This window comes from Zosterops lateralis (assembly GCF_965231275.1).
Source record: "Zosterops lateralis genome assembly, chromosome: 2".
In the NCBI taxonomy this organism is placed as follows: Eukaryota; Metazoa; Chordata; class Aves; order Passeriformes; family Zosteropidae; genus Zosterops; species Zosterops lateralis.
In genome coordinates, this window is record NC_139763.1 from 89424417 (window position 1) to 89438876 (window position 14460).

A 14460-nucleotide genomic window follows, 5' to 3' on the forward strand; every position below is an offset into this window, starting at 1 on the left:
GCAGTGCTATTCACCCCAGTGGTTTAAAAATCAATAATAACAATGTCCCTGCAACACCCATCTACGCCGATGGCTCCCAATGCAAGTGTTCCACACCCACTTCCCAGGGGCGCTGTGCCATTTCGGGGCATCACTATTTATCCTGGATGCAGAGTTGCTCTTGGTGCCTCTCATTCCCAAGCCAGCCCCACTGGCATGCAGCACTCTGTTGCACAACATCAGCATGTTTCATGTCTCTAGCCCTCATTCATTCTCACATCCACCCTTCTCCTCAGCCTGCCTCTTTGTCCTGCCCCTCACTGGGAGCCTCTGCCCTGCCAGCAATAATCCTGAAGTGCTACGGTTCCCTAGGACTCTCTGGTTCCCACAGCTGGCATAGGGGATTGAAAAAGCCATGGCTAAAATTGCAAAAAATGCCTACTGGGTTTTGTGTGGTCAGTCCAAAACAATTCAATGTATTGTTTTTGGAGAGGCGCTGTGTGGAAGAGAACTTGTGGATCCCAAGCACAGGGGTGAGCGTTATCTGCTTCACAAAGCGCCTCACCAAGCTGAGCCCCAGACAAGAAGACAGAATATTATTATTGCTGTGGAGGTGGTGGCATTTGCAGTTGTCAAGGCTGCCTCAAACTGTCGCCTTTAGGAGTTGACAGCCCTGCGTCCCCAGCTCACAGTGTGTGTGACCCTTAGAGGCCAAAGTGATGATTCATGAAGGAGGAAGATCTTGTCGAGATCCTTGTTCTCTGGATGCTAAACAAAATACCCAGATCCCCAAGGTTTGTGGTTTGAGGAGAAGCCTCTGTGGCAGCTGCAGTGGTTGGTATTGCGGAGATCTTCTGGATGAGTAACGTGTGGCACCAAGTTTGTATAACCACAGTGTCAAGCCCCAAAAGGTTTTCATGTCATCATCTTCCATAACCAGGTCAGCTGCTTCAGTTCAAAAACTTACTTAAATGTTAAATTCATTATCAAGATTTTAGTGTCATTTGTTATTTCAATAAGTGGAGAGGCAGAGACTCCAATACCTTATGAAAATCTTCCTAGGTTTTGGTTTATTCCAAGAAGCCAGCCAAAGATGGCCTGCACTCTCAGTTTATGAAGAGGCATCAGAGGTGATTCAAAAGAGAACCAGGGTTGGGGCAACCATTCCTTTTTCCCAGTCATAAATGCTCATAGCCAAACTGCTGCTGGGTCAAGCCACTCTGTTTCAGGGTGGTAAGCATAGGTGAAAAATAGTGTGTTTGTGCAGCAAGACCAAGGTGGGCTGGCTGCAGAACGTGGGAAATAAAAATACCTCACCTTTGAAGTCAACAGATCGAGGGCCTTGGGCAAACCAAGAGCATTATAGCTGTGTCTCTTCAGCATGGATATGACCTGAGGAGTCTGGGAGCCAGCTAGGAGGCTCAGCAAGCAGATACCAAACTTCCTGGGGTGTAGCTGGTCCTCCCTTGGATTAGGAAGATAGGACATGCAACCTCAAGATCTCTCCAGCCACATCATCCCACTGCTTCCAGTTCTACCAGGGGACAAACAGCTGCCTGCAAAAGGAGAGGCCCTGGCTGGGATAGAGCCTTCTTAGGGAAATGCAGCACAAGAGAGGTGCTGATAGTCCTGTGGGGGAGGGAATGAGATAAGTGAGGTGCTGGAGCTTGCGGCATACAAGGGGAGGCTGAAAGAACTGTTTCTTTCAGCCTGGAGTAGAGAAAAGTTAGGGGGTAACCAGTTACACTCTTTGGCTTTTTTTTTTTTTTTTTTTTTTCCTTTGGTCTGCAGGGCTACAGAGGAGTGAGAGCCAGGTTCTTCTGACAGATACACAGTGAAATACCTATGAAATTTGCAGGAAAGGAAACTGTGACTAGTTAAAGGGAAAACCTCATTCCTAAAGGTAGTTCAGCACCAACACAGGTTTCAGTAGGGGCTGGGGAATCTCCTCACCTTGAGCAGTCAGAAACTGTCTGGCCAAGGCCCCAGGCAGCCTCATCTAGGTCTGGAGCTAGCCCTGCTGTTAGCAAGGGCTTGAAGTCAGGACCTCCAAACATCTCATCTCAATCTTCCTGTGAAACTCTTATTCTTAGAAATACATGGAGCCCCACTTCCCTTTTGAGGCACAGCATATAGTAGTCTCCATGACGGAAGGAATAAGGAAGCGAGTTACAGCTGCTTCCACACTGAGATATGCAATGCTCTAGTATGCTAATCTTTGCCTAGAGAGAGAGCTTCCTAATGTTCTCCTGCCAACCTGTCCAAGCTGTCTGAATTGAGTCTTCCAGCAGCAGGGCCAAATACTCTTCTTTTGATTAAGCTGAACAGCACCTCATAGGAATTACCCAGCACCCAAATTTTTGGACTTCTTGTCGGATGTTCATCAAGACAGTGTCCCTGACAGCCTCCTATATGAAAGATACTGGTTTCCCAAGGCTGCAACACATGCCACTGTTCTTGAGACAGACGAGAACATACTAGAGAAATTTGGTAGCTCTTCATTATTGAGGCTTTTCTCTGCACTCTATAACAAGCCTAATTGAGTGACACCTCCCCTTTCCAGCTCATTTATGTGTGCACACACGTATTTAGAAAAAATATATCTGGAGGTTTGAGGGGGGGGGAGGGGAAGAGGCAGCAGCTAATGTTAAATTATCCTTTTAACAGCTGTACATTGCTCTGCAAACGTAATTTAAACAGAGTATGATTCGAGAGGTAAAAGAAAGCAAATCCAACAAATGTTTCCATTCACAGATAGTGTCACATTGCCAGCCCATCCCCGTGCTGTTACTCATATTCTGCATTCACGTTACAGCACAGCAATCTGATGGAGACATCAGCTTATACAACCGGAGTCCTCAGGTGCAGGAACAGCCCAGTGCTTGGACATTTCTACCACAAAGAAACTGTAACCAAATCTCTGCCCCTGAGCCAAAGGGGATGCAGCATATGCATCTTAGGATGCTCTGGATGAGGACAAGTATTTGCAGTGACCCAAGCAAACATGCCAGCATCACATATTCCTTCTCTACGTTGTTCCAGCAGTGACGAACTCTTTTGATTTAAGAAAGGCACCAAGGTGAGGTACTGCTATGGTGGGATGTGTTCCCAACCCCTCAGGGCTTTCCCGATGTGTTCCCATCCCCTCAGGGCTTTCACGCACCTTCCCTGACACAGGGACGTGGTGATGCCTCACTGGCAGAAACTCTTGCCTAACAAATTCTTCCCACACTGTAGGGACATGTACACCACTTCCCTGCTGCTGCTGCAGCCTGGCTGCATTTAAACGGGCAACGCCAACTACCTTGGGGCACTTCATTGCTTTCCTTGCACAGAAAAAGACAAACGGGAGGGGCGGGGGGGGGGGGGGGAAGGGGAGATGCTCTTGGGAATATGAAAGATAACAAAGTTTTTTATTTGGGTTTTTTGGGTGGTTTTTGTTTGTTTGTTTGTTTGTTTTGTGGGTTTTTTTTGGGGGGTGGTGTTTGTTTGTTTGTTTGGGTTTTTTTGGGTTTTTTTTTGTTTGATTGTTTGTTTTTTTCCAAAAAAAAGCTGCTCTGATTGCTAAGCAGTAGCCATGCTGTTCACAAAATCCCAGTATCTAAAACAAAGGAGCAGTGAGGTGTACGACGGGGAAAGACAGCCCACTGCCTGTACCCAAAATGCACATTCCTGCAGGAGAACAGCGCTGTCACGCACACACAGCCGCTTTTGGGGAGATGTGACAGTGGGGGAGGGCTGGGGGGTGCGGGATGCCGCCGAGAGGGACGCGGGGGAAGATGGAGCAGACAGAGCCTTCCCTCCCCGGCACCCGGACTACAGCTCCCAGAGAGCACGGGCGAGAGCCGGGCTGCAGCCGGGGCACAAGCTCTTCCCTGCCACTGAGATGTGTGCTGTGCGCACTGGTGATGCCCTGGAAACCAATCCTGTCTCTACTCTCACATTCTCCCTCCCACTCTCTTCTCAGTTCTGGGCATGTGTGCCAAAGTCTTTGTCTTCCCTTCTTGGACTTAGTCCTTAATCTGTGCTGTTTAGTCAAGGATCAGCAGTGAAATGCCAGTGTTCTAAAGTTTTGTCTTTGGTTTTTCAAGTCTGCATGAGCACAAAGTCAAGGGGGAGTGGGACTTGCTGAGCAATCTCAGAAACAAATGACAAGAGTTAAGCAAGGGTCTGGAAACTTTCTGTAGGGAAGTGGGGCAGGAGCTGAGTGTGCCCAAGTGCCCAAGGACGTAGCAGGGCTACTGACGTGAATATAATGGTGGGCAAGGTGGTTTTATCATTTATTCTCCAGTTGGATTTCTCACAGTAGCATCCCCAACCCCCCGTCTTCCTTTGAGTCAGTCCAGAACAAAGCTGTTTGTTGAGCAGGCGCTGGGGTTTGCTGGCACCCAGCCTGCTGGGGCACTGGCTGGAGCACGGGCAGCTTTCCTCAAGTACTGCTGAGTTGCCCCTGTGAAAGCAGATGGAGCTGACAGAGACTACCCATCCCACCTATGCTCCAGTCACTGCTTTACAAACCCCTTTTGGGGGAGGACAATCAGCATTTTCTCTCTCAAAGACTTGCCATTTCTGTCTACCATCATCTGAGTCCAGCAGACAGACTGTTGGGGGCCAACCCTGAGGTCTTTACATCAGTGGAAGGCACAATTAACATCCCTGCACAGCAGATCTTCGTGCAATACAGTTTGCTGAAGATGACAGGGGCAAGTCATCACACATGCCTTCCCTTTGATGTTTCCCGGCTCCTGGCCAACAGAGCAGTCTGGCTGAGGGACAAAGCTGTGAAAGCAGGTGAGGGAAGCTGGGCCTTTTCTTTCCCTTGCCAGTCCCCTCTGCTTTTTTTTTTTTTTACCTTTCTGTGCGAGCATCTCCTGCTTTTGTAGCAAAACATCCCCACTTCCCAAACACTGGCAGCTAGAGATAAATATCAGGCCAAGTCAGGCAACTCAGGTGTGAAATACATTTTAATAGAGTTTAGGGATCTGTAGTTTGTCTGTTGCTCAGCTGAGCATGGGCTGTCCAGAAGGTGAAGCAGACATCATGGGCGGAGGGGAGGGTGAAGGAGTGCAAGAGGGAAGAGAACAGAGAGAAAAAGGTCACAAGAAGCAAATGAGAGCATGGGTTTGTTTCCGGATGTGCTTTAATACATTGCCCCACAGTCCTACGTGCTGAGCCAGAGACTGACAGCACACACACACACGCACACACGCACACTTACACCCAGTGTGGGACAGCAGTGCACTTCAACGCTAAGCTGGCGGCAAGCACAGCCCAACACAGCACAGCCCAACACGACACGGCTGGGGCGGAGGCGAAGGGGTCCCGCCGGGGCTCAGCGCAGACACACGCCTGGGGCACAGGGACACGCCGTAGGCCAGGACACGTACACACACCTACACACATGCACAACGAGAGCGAGCCGCTGGCAGCACTCGGCCGGACGCAGCCACGGGGGCGGCGGTGTCCCAGCACACCGGCACAGATGGTCACCGCACATGCTTCGGCGCACGAGGGGACGCGCCGGGCGGACGCTCCCGTGCTCTGACACGTGAGCAGAGCGGCCCGGGCGTGGCCCTGCACAAACAACAGAGACACACAATGCCTAGATCCAGGAATGCTTATGACCCCACAGCAAGGGACAGGGGTGTAGGCCCTCTCTCATCCTTCACCTGGGTACATCTAGCCAGGGACACCTGAACTCGAAGGGTTTCGAGGTGAGAGGAAACCAGGTGACAGAGTGGGGAGAAAGAGCAAAAAAGGGAGCAGTGGAGGGAAAGGGGGGTTCAGAGTCTGTGAGGTGGGAAAGAGCAGCAGGGTGGCTGTGCCCTGGGGACAATGTTCAAAGAACACTTGGGTTGCGAAAGTTGTGTCCGGCGAAGCGTGCTTCATCGCCAAGCTCTTCCTCAATCCTGCAGGAGAGAGACAGCACACATCAGGCCCTTGTAGTGAGGGAGCATTGGAGGCACCAGGGTGCCGGAGAGGCAGCTCATCAGTAGGAAGCTGACATGTGCCCGAGGAGCTCAGCTCCTGTCAGCTGCTGTGACTGCAGGGCTGCACCCTCATGCCAAGGAGGAGGAAAGGAATCCGCCCCAGAAGCCTCCCTAGGATCCTACTGTCATCTCTGTGCCTTGTCTTTGTAGCATTTCACCCACGAGCCCCATCTACCCTTGAGCTTTCAGCTTCTTCCACCCAATTGGTCACTCCCCTATTCTCTCTTCTGCATTCCCATCCCTGGAGCCCCTTACCTCATGAGCTGGTTGTATTTAGCCAGGCGTTCAGACCTGCAGGGAGCACCCGTCTTTATCTGTAAAGCATTCCCCAAAGCAAACACTGTAAGACACTGTTATGACTTGTACCAGTTTCCCATGGCAGGGCAGGGGATTCTGTTTTGACACCCCTTTGCTTTCCTCCAGGCCTGTGCATGGCCTGGGTTTCACCTACCTGCCCAGTGCACAGTCCTACAACCAGATCAGCAATGAAAGTGTCTTCAGTCTCCCCAGATCGGTGGCTCACCATCACACCCCATCCATTCTCCTGGGCCAACTTGCAACTGCAAGGAGTGAGAAATGCAGTCAATAGCTCCTACTCCTACAATGACTACCCACACAGGGTAAGATTCAGGCACACTCTACTCCCACTCTCAGCATCCTACACTTTGGTAGGGACGCAAGTCTGTTCACCCAGTGCACAGTGTGACACCTGGCTGTGGTTCATCACCAGCCCATTCACAGGACAACAAGGGCAGTAGGCTGGACTTACGCCTGGATGGCCTCTGTGACAGATCCAATCTGGTTGACTTTGAGCAGGAGGCAGTTGCAGGCTTTCTCTTCAACAGCTCGCTCAATGCGCTTGGGGTTCGTCACTGTCAGGTCATCTCCCACTATCTGAATCCCCACATTGGCGGTGAACTTAGTCCAGGCCTCCCAGTCATCTTGGTCAAAGGGATCCTCAATGGAGACCACTGAAAGGACAACCAAAGAGGCACAAGTCAAAGCTGCCTCCCTTCCCACCCCAAAACCACAGAGGGTTTGTGCCTGGTCGCTGTGCAGCCCCAGTGCTGATTCTCTAATGCCCCACAGAGCAGCTCACCTGGGTAATCACGCACAAAGCTTTGGTAGAGGTCACCCAGCTCATCTCCAGAAATGTAGCGGCTTGGGTCATCTGGGGACTTGAAGTCCAGGTCATATTTGCCGTCACGGTAGAACTCAGAGGCTGCCACATCCATGCCAATGACGATCTTGTCTGTGTAGCCCGCCTTGTCAATAGCCTCCTTGAGCAGCTCCAGAGCTGAGAGGAGAATTGCAGTCAGGAGAGTCAGCCCGTGCAGAGAGCTCTGCCTTTTGGTGGGAGCCTCCCTTGGGAAGGTCCCCAGAGCCACTAAAATCTGGTGATGTGATGGAGAAGTAGAAGGGAGCCCAGAATGCAACAGAAACATGCCAAGGAGCTGTAGGGGCTGTGTCCAAAGGGGCAAGGAGGAATTAAAATACAATTTCACAGCTCAAAGACCAGTTTGTGGAAGGCCTTGTAAAAGTGTGCACATGCATAAAAGGTTTGTATGGAGAGGCTGTGACAGATCAAGCCCACCCCAAGAAGAAGGAGCTTAGAAACATTCCCTAACACAGGAGGTCAATGACACTGAGACATCATTTTTTAAATCAGTCTGGGGAATGCTGTGAGCTGGGCATAGGAACCCATAGCATTGCAGGCGGGGATACCCCATGTCTGTAGGGCTCTCACCTTCACTGTTTTCCAGGATGTTGGGGGCAAAGCCTCCCTCATCACCCACATTGGTAGCATCTTTGCCATACTTCTCCTTGATGACGCTCTTGAGGTTGTGATAGACTTCAGCCCCGATGCGCATGGCATCACGGAAGCTTTCGGCCCCCACAGGCAGGATCATGAACTCCTGCATGGCCAGTTTGTTGCCTGCATGGGAACCTCCATTGATCACGTTGAAAGCCTGGAAGAGTCCATAAGAGAGTCAGAGCTGAAGGAACCGTCTTGGCGCCCCTGAGAGGTGGCTCTCAGATGTGTCACCATGCCTGTTCATGCCACATCCCACAGGGTAACATAAGCACATCAGCTACAACCATCAGACCAAAGGCACATAAACCTGGAGTCTTCTTTCCAGTAGTGGCTCAAAGCACATGGTTAGGGAGGATTTTCAAATCTGTTTCCCTCTCAGAGATCTCCTGAGCTATGTGTGTTTATCTATGCTCTGTTTATCTGTATGTGTTTATCAACAATGCTGTTAGTCTCTCTTACAGGACCCTTTTTCTTGACCCTAAGAAAATTTTAGCATCCACAATTCTCTGAAAGAGTTTCTCAAGGCAGCTTCCCCTGGTGTGAAGACCCACACACCCCTTGTTTTGAACTGTGCCCCAGAGGGTTCGCATGATGCCCTCTGGTGCTTGTGCTTAGAATGAGATCTTCAGTCAACCCCCCATCACAACCTCTACTGTATCCTCCTCAAGCTCCTTTTTTCCTATTGAAACTTGACAAATCTAGGGCCTTGGTTTGCTTCCCTGACAAGTGCAGTGCACTCAGCTGATATTTCAATCCCATATCCCTTCCTTATCTACCTCCCAACACCTTTGAAGTTTCTTTTGGAACACCACCCTTTTGGAGTTTCTGAAGGTGAGTGTCAAGGACAGAGGAGTCTTACTGGCACAGGAAGGATGAGGTCAGAGTTGCCGGCCAGGTCAGCGATGTGCCGGTACAGGGGCACATCCTTCTCTGCAGCTCCCGCCTTGCACACGGCCAGGGAAACTCCCAGGATAGCATTGGCACCAAACTTGGCTGTGGGCAAAGGAGGAGATTGACTTTTCAGGTGGCAACATCCTGCCCAGTGGGTGCCCTTTCCAGCCCAGCCTTGGGCTCACCATAGCTTGGACAATGCCCCTCCCCTTCTCCAGCCCTGCAGCTTCCCATAATTTCCCGGCCAAAAAGAGGGATGAATTACATTTGTTTTCTGTGCCGTCCATCTCAAGCATCAGGTTGTCTATCTTCTCTTGATCCACAACAGAGAGGCCCTGCAAGAAAGAAACAGCTCCTGAGAAGGGGACGATTGGAAGAGCTGCTGGCTCTGGTGCGCAGGTAAGGAGGCATTGATGGAGAAGCTGGGGGTACAAGGACCTTTTCAGCTTGTGGGGCAACATATACACACAAAGCTCTGGAAACTGGTGCCTTGGTATTTAGTCAGGTTAGGTAACCCTGACGGGGACACAGGACTCCCTTGGGGATTTACCCAGCCTTTTGGCAACTTCCAGGGAGCTTTGTGGTGCTGTGGTCACACAGAAGCTAGGCAGAACAACAGACATGCTCAACCTCAAGCAAGCAAATGTAGACTTGATGGAGCCATCCCCAGGAGTGAGGTGGAGAGCAAGGTTAGACCCAACACTGGCAGCCCTCCACCACGCTGGGTATTTTTCAGGGCTGGAGAGAACTGGGCTCTCAGCCAGAGCCAGCCATGGGCTACATGGCATGTAATATGTGGCTTCAGCTCAGCTCTCTTCAAAGCAGGCTCCAGATCTTCAGGTGTAAACAGGCTGCAGATGTGACACCACTGCTCTGCAAGACTGTGCCAAAACCTGCACGATGCAACCATTGCTCATCACACCAGGATGAGGCCACAGACATGTGGATGTGATTCAGTGCTTGAGGGGGAGCACAGCTGAGAGAGGGGGTGAGCTCTACAGGGAGCACCAAGGGGACTAGTTAGGCTACACAGATGCTGTGGTGGACCAGGAAGAGTTAAATCCTTTCCTCCCAGAGAAAAGATTGCTGTGGACACAGACAGGCATGGAAGGCAGGAGGGGTGTGCCCAGGTTCACAGAGAGCATCGCTGTGTCTGTTAACCCAGTGAGATGAAGAGAGGCAGAGACAGAGATCAGGGGACAGACAGAGCAGAGTAAGCATTGGACAAGGGAGAACAAAGAGAAATCCTTACAGAGCCCACGAGAGCGGGGGCGACAGTGCTGTTGATATGATCCACGGCCTGCAGGACCCCTAAAGAAGGGAAGAGGCAAAGAAAGAAAGAGAGAGAGAGAGAGACAGAGTGAGGCAGAGAGAAGAGTGGAAGGAGGGAGGGAGAGGACCGATAGAGAGACAGAGAGGGAGACAGCAAGGGAAGATCGAGGCCTGATCTTTCACTTTACACTTTATGCTAGGTCTGTGCCTCTGTGGTCTCCCTGAGGGCACATCCCTGTCACACCAGTGGGTGGGCAGTACCCTCCAACAGAGCCCCACACACAGGCAGCCCCGAGGATGAGCTGTAGAGCAGGCATCTCCCCACCTTTTCCAAGGAAACGTGACTTGTCGTTGTCTCGCAGCTCCAGTGCTTCGTAGATACCAGTGGATGCTCCACTGGGGACGGCTGCTCGAAACATGCCTGGGAAACAGCAAAACCAGGGTGTGAGACAAGCAGAGAGTGAAGAGGAAAAACCCTCATGCACCTGCTTCTGCCCTGCTTTCATAGGAAAGGATGCAGCAACTACTTGTGCAAATGGATGGCCCCACTGGCTGGCTGCTTGTGGCTGGTCTTCTCAGAGGTGGAGCCCCTCAGTGGCAGAAATAAATGCACCCAGGGCTTTCAGGCTGAGTAACCTGGATGTCAGGCACCCAGAACTGTGTGTGATGGGTGGAAGTCTGGTTCCTTAGCCCTTCGCCTAGTTCCAGAGGCAGCCTGATTCACAGCCACCCTCAGCTTCCTCCCCCTCAGACTGAGGTTTCTGCCTCACTGAAGAAGGAAGACAATGGTTGCATGTGTGCTCTGGCCTCTCACTGCTCCTCACCCCTCAGCCCAAGTAGTTTTGGGCCCAGTGCACATGCAGCTCTTCCAGTTGAGACTTATGCATGGACATAGCTGCACAGAGATCTCAGGAACAAAGCTTCACCCCTGCTATGAGCATAGCTATGGATGTGTTACCAAACTTCTACCATGCCACAGGATTAAAAGCATAGCTGCAGCAGGGGTATGATGAGAAGGTGCAGATATTTGTGATAAAAAGACCTTCTGTCCCTGCTACGAGCAGGCACATGGCTCCACTCACATACAGGACAGCCAGCTGTCTTGTGATTTGCCCAGCACGTGTGCAGAGCTGCTGAGCACAGGCACAAGCAGAGCCATGAGCAGAATTTTGGTCTCTGCCTCTCCCCTGGCTTGTTGCCTGCTGGGGGTTCACCAGTGAGGACCCTCCATGCTCTTGGTGTGCCAGGCTGCTGCACAGCACCAGCGCTGCCAGGGTGGGCAGGGCTTGCCCCTGTCTCTTATCCTCACTCATGTACCTTTGTGTGTGTAGAGATCCACCTCAACGGTGGGGTTCCCACGAGAGTCCAGGATCTCACGGGCATGGATCCTCTCGACTGCCATGGTGAGTCTGTGGAGAGGAGACAACAGGATACATTCAGCTCTGACAGGCTCCAGGATGTGGTGCTCACCCCTTCTGTGTCTAGACTGACAGAGAGAAGGGAATTCAAGGAAAAGCGACCTTAGAAATTTGCGCTAAAACTATTTGCCCCAGGAAATTTAGAAATTCACCCAGACTACAGAAATCTACAAACATTTTCCCAGGAAAATTAGAATTTACTCTGTCCCTCTGCTGCAGCTGGCAAACTGGGAGCACTCTGCCTCTCTCCCTGTGTCACAGCACAGCGCCCGATCCAAGCCTGGATGGTAGGGATGGGGAGGGTGCCACGGGCAGCAGAGAGGGAGGGATCAGCTGGTGCAGCGGGGAGGTGCCCCTGGCTCTGGTGTCAAGGACAGGGCAGCGGCTCCTGGCATCTCCTGTCCCCTTGCCGGGAGGTGAGCACAGCGCCTGCCAGGCCAGACAGGAGGCGGCTGCTGTGTCCCTGTGCGGTGAATGGGGAGCCAGCCGGGCATGATGGGCAGGGCAGGGGACAGCCAGCCAGCCAGGGGACCCCCAGCCCCTCTGCAGCCCCCCATCCAGGGAGCCATCCCAGCCTGGCTGTCCCAGACCCCAAACTGCCTGTCCCAGACCTCACACCTGCTCGGCCTCCCTGTGTCCCCCATGAGCTGCAGGGTCAGGCTGTGCCAAGGCAGAGGGAGCCTGGCAGCGTGAGGAGCCATCTTGCCAAAGGCCACGGTGCCTCCTCAGATGTGGCAAAGAGGGCTCTGAAGGGAGGGGGAACCTGGCCCAGCTGCCAACCCTTTGCTCCACTCTTGAGGCAGGGAAGCAGATGAGGCTGGGCTGGATCTCTGTTAGGTGAGGGGGGTGAGGAAGCCTAGCATTTTGGGGCACCTGGTTAAACCTGAAGTAGAAAACATGCTGATGGGTAATGATGGCTGTTTGAAAGAGCTTCTCTTGCTGCAGTTTGCTCTCTAGGGGACCCAAATCAGCTCATTCCCCTCATGCCACCTTCTCATTCCCCTGGCTGTGGGGCTGTGCAACAATGAGGCGTATCCTCCCCATGCTCCCATGCCAAGTTTTCCTCCCCTGGCTCCCACAGATGCTTCCCTCAACCCTGAGCAGGGCTGGCAGAGGCCAGAGTAGCCATGAAGCCCCAACCAGGTCCTCCCCATGGTGTGTGTGAGCAGGGCTGCAGCCAGCACAGGGCCTCAGCACCGGGGCAGGGGAGAAAAGGTTTGAACCAGCACATCACAGCACTGAGGAAGCAGGATGGGGAAGCCGAGTCAGCGCTTGACGCCACTGCTCCGGGTGGGTGGAAATCCCAAGGGTGTGAGGAAATCGTGCTGCTGCTCTGAAGTTTCAGACAGAGCTTCTCCTGTGGGGAGTTTCAGCCAGCAACTCCAGGGTTCTCTGCACAGGGCCCTCCAGCATGTCCATCTGGGCTGGGATCCCCCATCAGCCGCTTTGGCAGTGCTCCTCACGCCATCTGGCACACGCCACAGGAACTTCCTCCAGAGTCCTGCCAGCGTAGCCAGCCGTGAGCTTCCTTTGCAGCAGTGTCCTGGCCGTGCCTCAACAGCCTCCATGGGGTACAGAGGGACAGGACCCCGCTTAAAGTCATCTTTGACAGCACTCCCATGCCAGATGCTGTGCCTCTCTGCTTATCTGGTCACATCCCTGGGGTCACATCCACCTGCCCCTCTTGGAGCCAGATCTGAGGAAGCCAAATGACAAGCCCAAATCCAGCCTTGCCTGCCCCACCCCATCACTTACATGATCTTCTCTCCCTTGTAGTCCTTTAAACCCTTTTCTCTGCTCGTGTTGCTGCCCCGTGTCCCCTGCGTTTGCTCTCTTTTGAACAGAACCACCCTGAAATCCCTGGTATCAGCTGCACTGTCCTGAAAGGAGGTCAGAGGCAGATAAGCTGGGATAAGGGATTGGGATGGAGCCATAGCTGGGAAGCCACGGACCACATCCAGGAAGAGAGAGCAGGCTGTGCAGCTCCTGTGAACAGGGGCTGGGCAGCGTACGCTGGGAGGCTGGTGCTGCTGCAACGCCTTCCTTGTGGAGCTGGGACTGGCAGCAATTCCCTGTCCCTGCCAGGCCAGCACGGTGAAGACCTTTCCCCTAAGGCACCACGAACAGTCCGGTGTGCTGCTGCGATTCCCCCGGGCTGGGCACTGCTCCCAGGAAGCCCGCACTGCTGCAGTGTCGTGACTGATGCAGCTATTGCTTGCCTGTCACCTCCTCTCCCTGCTCTCCCCCTCCCCTGTGGTGTGGGGCTGTGCAAATAGGAAAACATCCCCTCTTCTCCCTCCCTCTCCCTGAGCGCCCGTGTTTATGTCAACACCTCGGGAGACTGGGGGGGCTGGTTCGCTCTGAGGCTGGATCCTTTCCCCAGCGGTGCCCAGACTGAGCGTTGCCTTCTCCCCACTACCACCCCCTCCCGCGGGGAAAGCTCCATCCCGCAGCACCTCCCGACAGTGCCCTTGGGAGCACCACCTATCCTTGTTGTTCCCCCCCCCCCTGCAATTCCCTGGGTTCACGTCTGAAATGATGATTGCCGGGAGGGGAAAGCAGGGGGGGGCTTGGGAAGGAGGGAGTACCTGAAATTAAAATACGAAAGAAAAGTCAGAAGGATGGGGGTGAGGAGAGAGAGGTGGGAGGAGCAGGGGGAGGAAGTGAGGGGAGTTGAGTTGTTAATGCCGCTCGCCGTGGTCCTTCTCCGCAGGGACCCCAAAGTGCGTGTGGGGTTTGGAGGGCACAAGGTGGGCAGCAGAAACATGCACGCAGTGAGGGGTGTGCTGGCCGTGGGGAGACACTTACCTTCCTAGGGCAGGGGTGGACGAGAGATTGAGAAAGTGCTGGTAGAAAGGGGAGAGAGGACGAAGCTGAGGAGGGATGCAGGACCTCAAGGGGAGATGATGTGTCCTCTAAGCCAACAGTGGCGGCAGCAGCAGGATGGAGACGCCCCTGATAGGGCCGGGACAGCAGCATGTGACCCAGAGCTGCGATGAGTCAGGATTTAGCAAAGCTTTGCAAACAGCACGTAGGGGATGGAGAGACAGAGAGAGGCAGGCAGCAAGGGATAGACGTAGACAGATGAGGGTGA

The 14460-nt window shown here is 53.1% G+C and overlaps 2 protein-coding genes across 3 annotated transcripts in view; one reads left to right on the forward strand and one right to left on the reverse strand.

Moving 5' to 3' along the window:
• Positions 1 to 14460, forward strand: part of PHB2 (prohibitin 2) — a 241086-nt gene that overhangs the window by 51469 nt on the left and 175157 nt on the right. The gene's annotated exons all lie outside the window — the stretch shown is intronic.
• On the reverse strand, positions 5549 to 14372 carry ENO2 (enolase 2). 2 transcript variants are annotated; one of them, XM_083855482.1, is made up of 12 exons: positions 14175 to 14372; positions 11266 to 11357; positions 10274 to 10369; positions 9929 to 9987; positions 8942 to 9011; positions 8645 to 8778; positions 7717 to 7939; positions 7069 to 7266; positions 6739 to 6940; positions 6421 to 6529; positions 6225 to 6283; positions 5549 to 5888 (listed from the first exon to the last, which is right to left on the reverse strand). In XM_083855482.1, the coding sequence occupies exons 2-12, from the start codon at positions 11348 to 11350 to the stop codon at positions 5819 to 5821; spliced, it is 1305 nt and encodes a 434-aa protein (XP_083711608.1). In that variant the 5' UTR covers positions 11351 to 11357; positions 14175 to 14372; the 3' UTR covers positions 5549 to 5818. The 2 variants fall into 2 exon arrangements, with proteins under 2 accessions (XP_083711608.1, XP_083711609.1); XM_083855483.1 differs by lacking the exon at positions 9929 to 9987.

Excerpts from the sequence above, each read along its gene's own strand:
- ENO2 (XM_083855482.1), bottom strand. The coding sequence starts at position 11,350 with ATGGCAGTCGAGAGGATCCATGCCCGTGAGATCCTGGACTCTCGTGGG. Across the intron at positions 8,779-8,941 it reads GGACGGCACAGAAAACAAAT|CCAAGTTTGGTGCCAATGCT; the intron begins GTAATTCATCCC and ends CTTTGCCCACAG. Across the intron at positions 5,889-6,224 it reads AAATACAACCAGCTCATGAG|GATTGAGGAAGAGCTTGGCG; the intron begins GTAAGGGGCTCC and ends TCTCTCCTGCAG.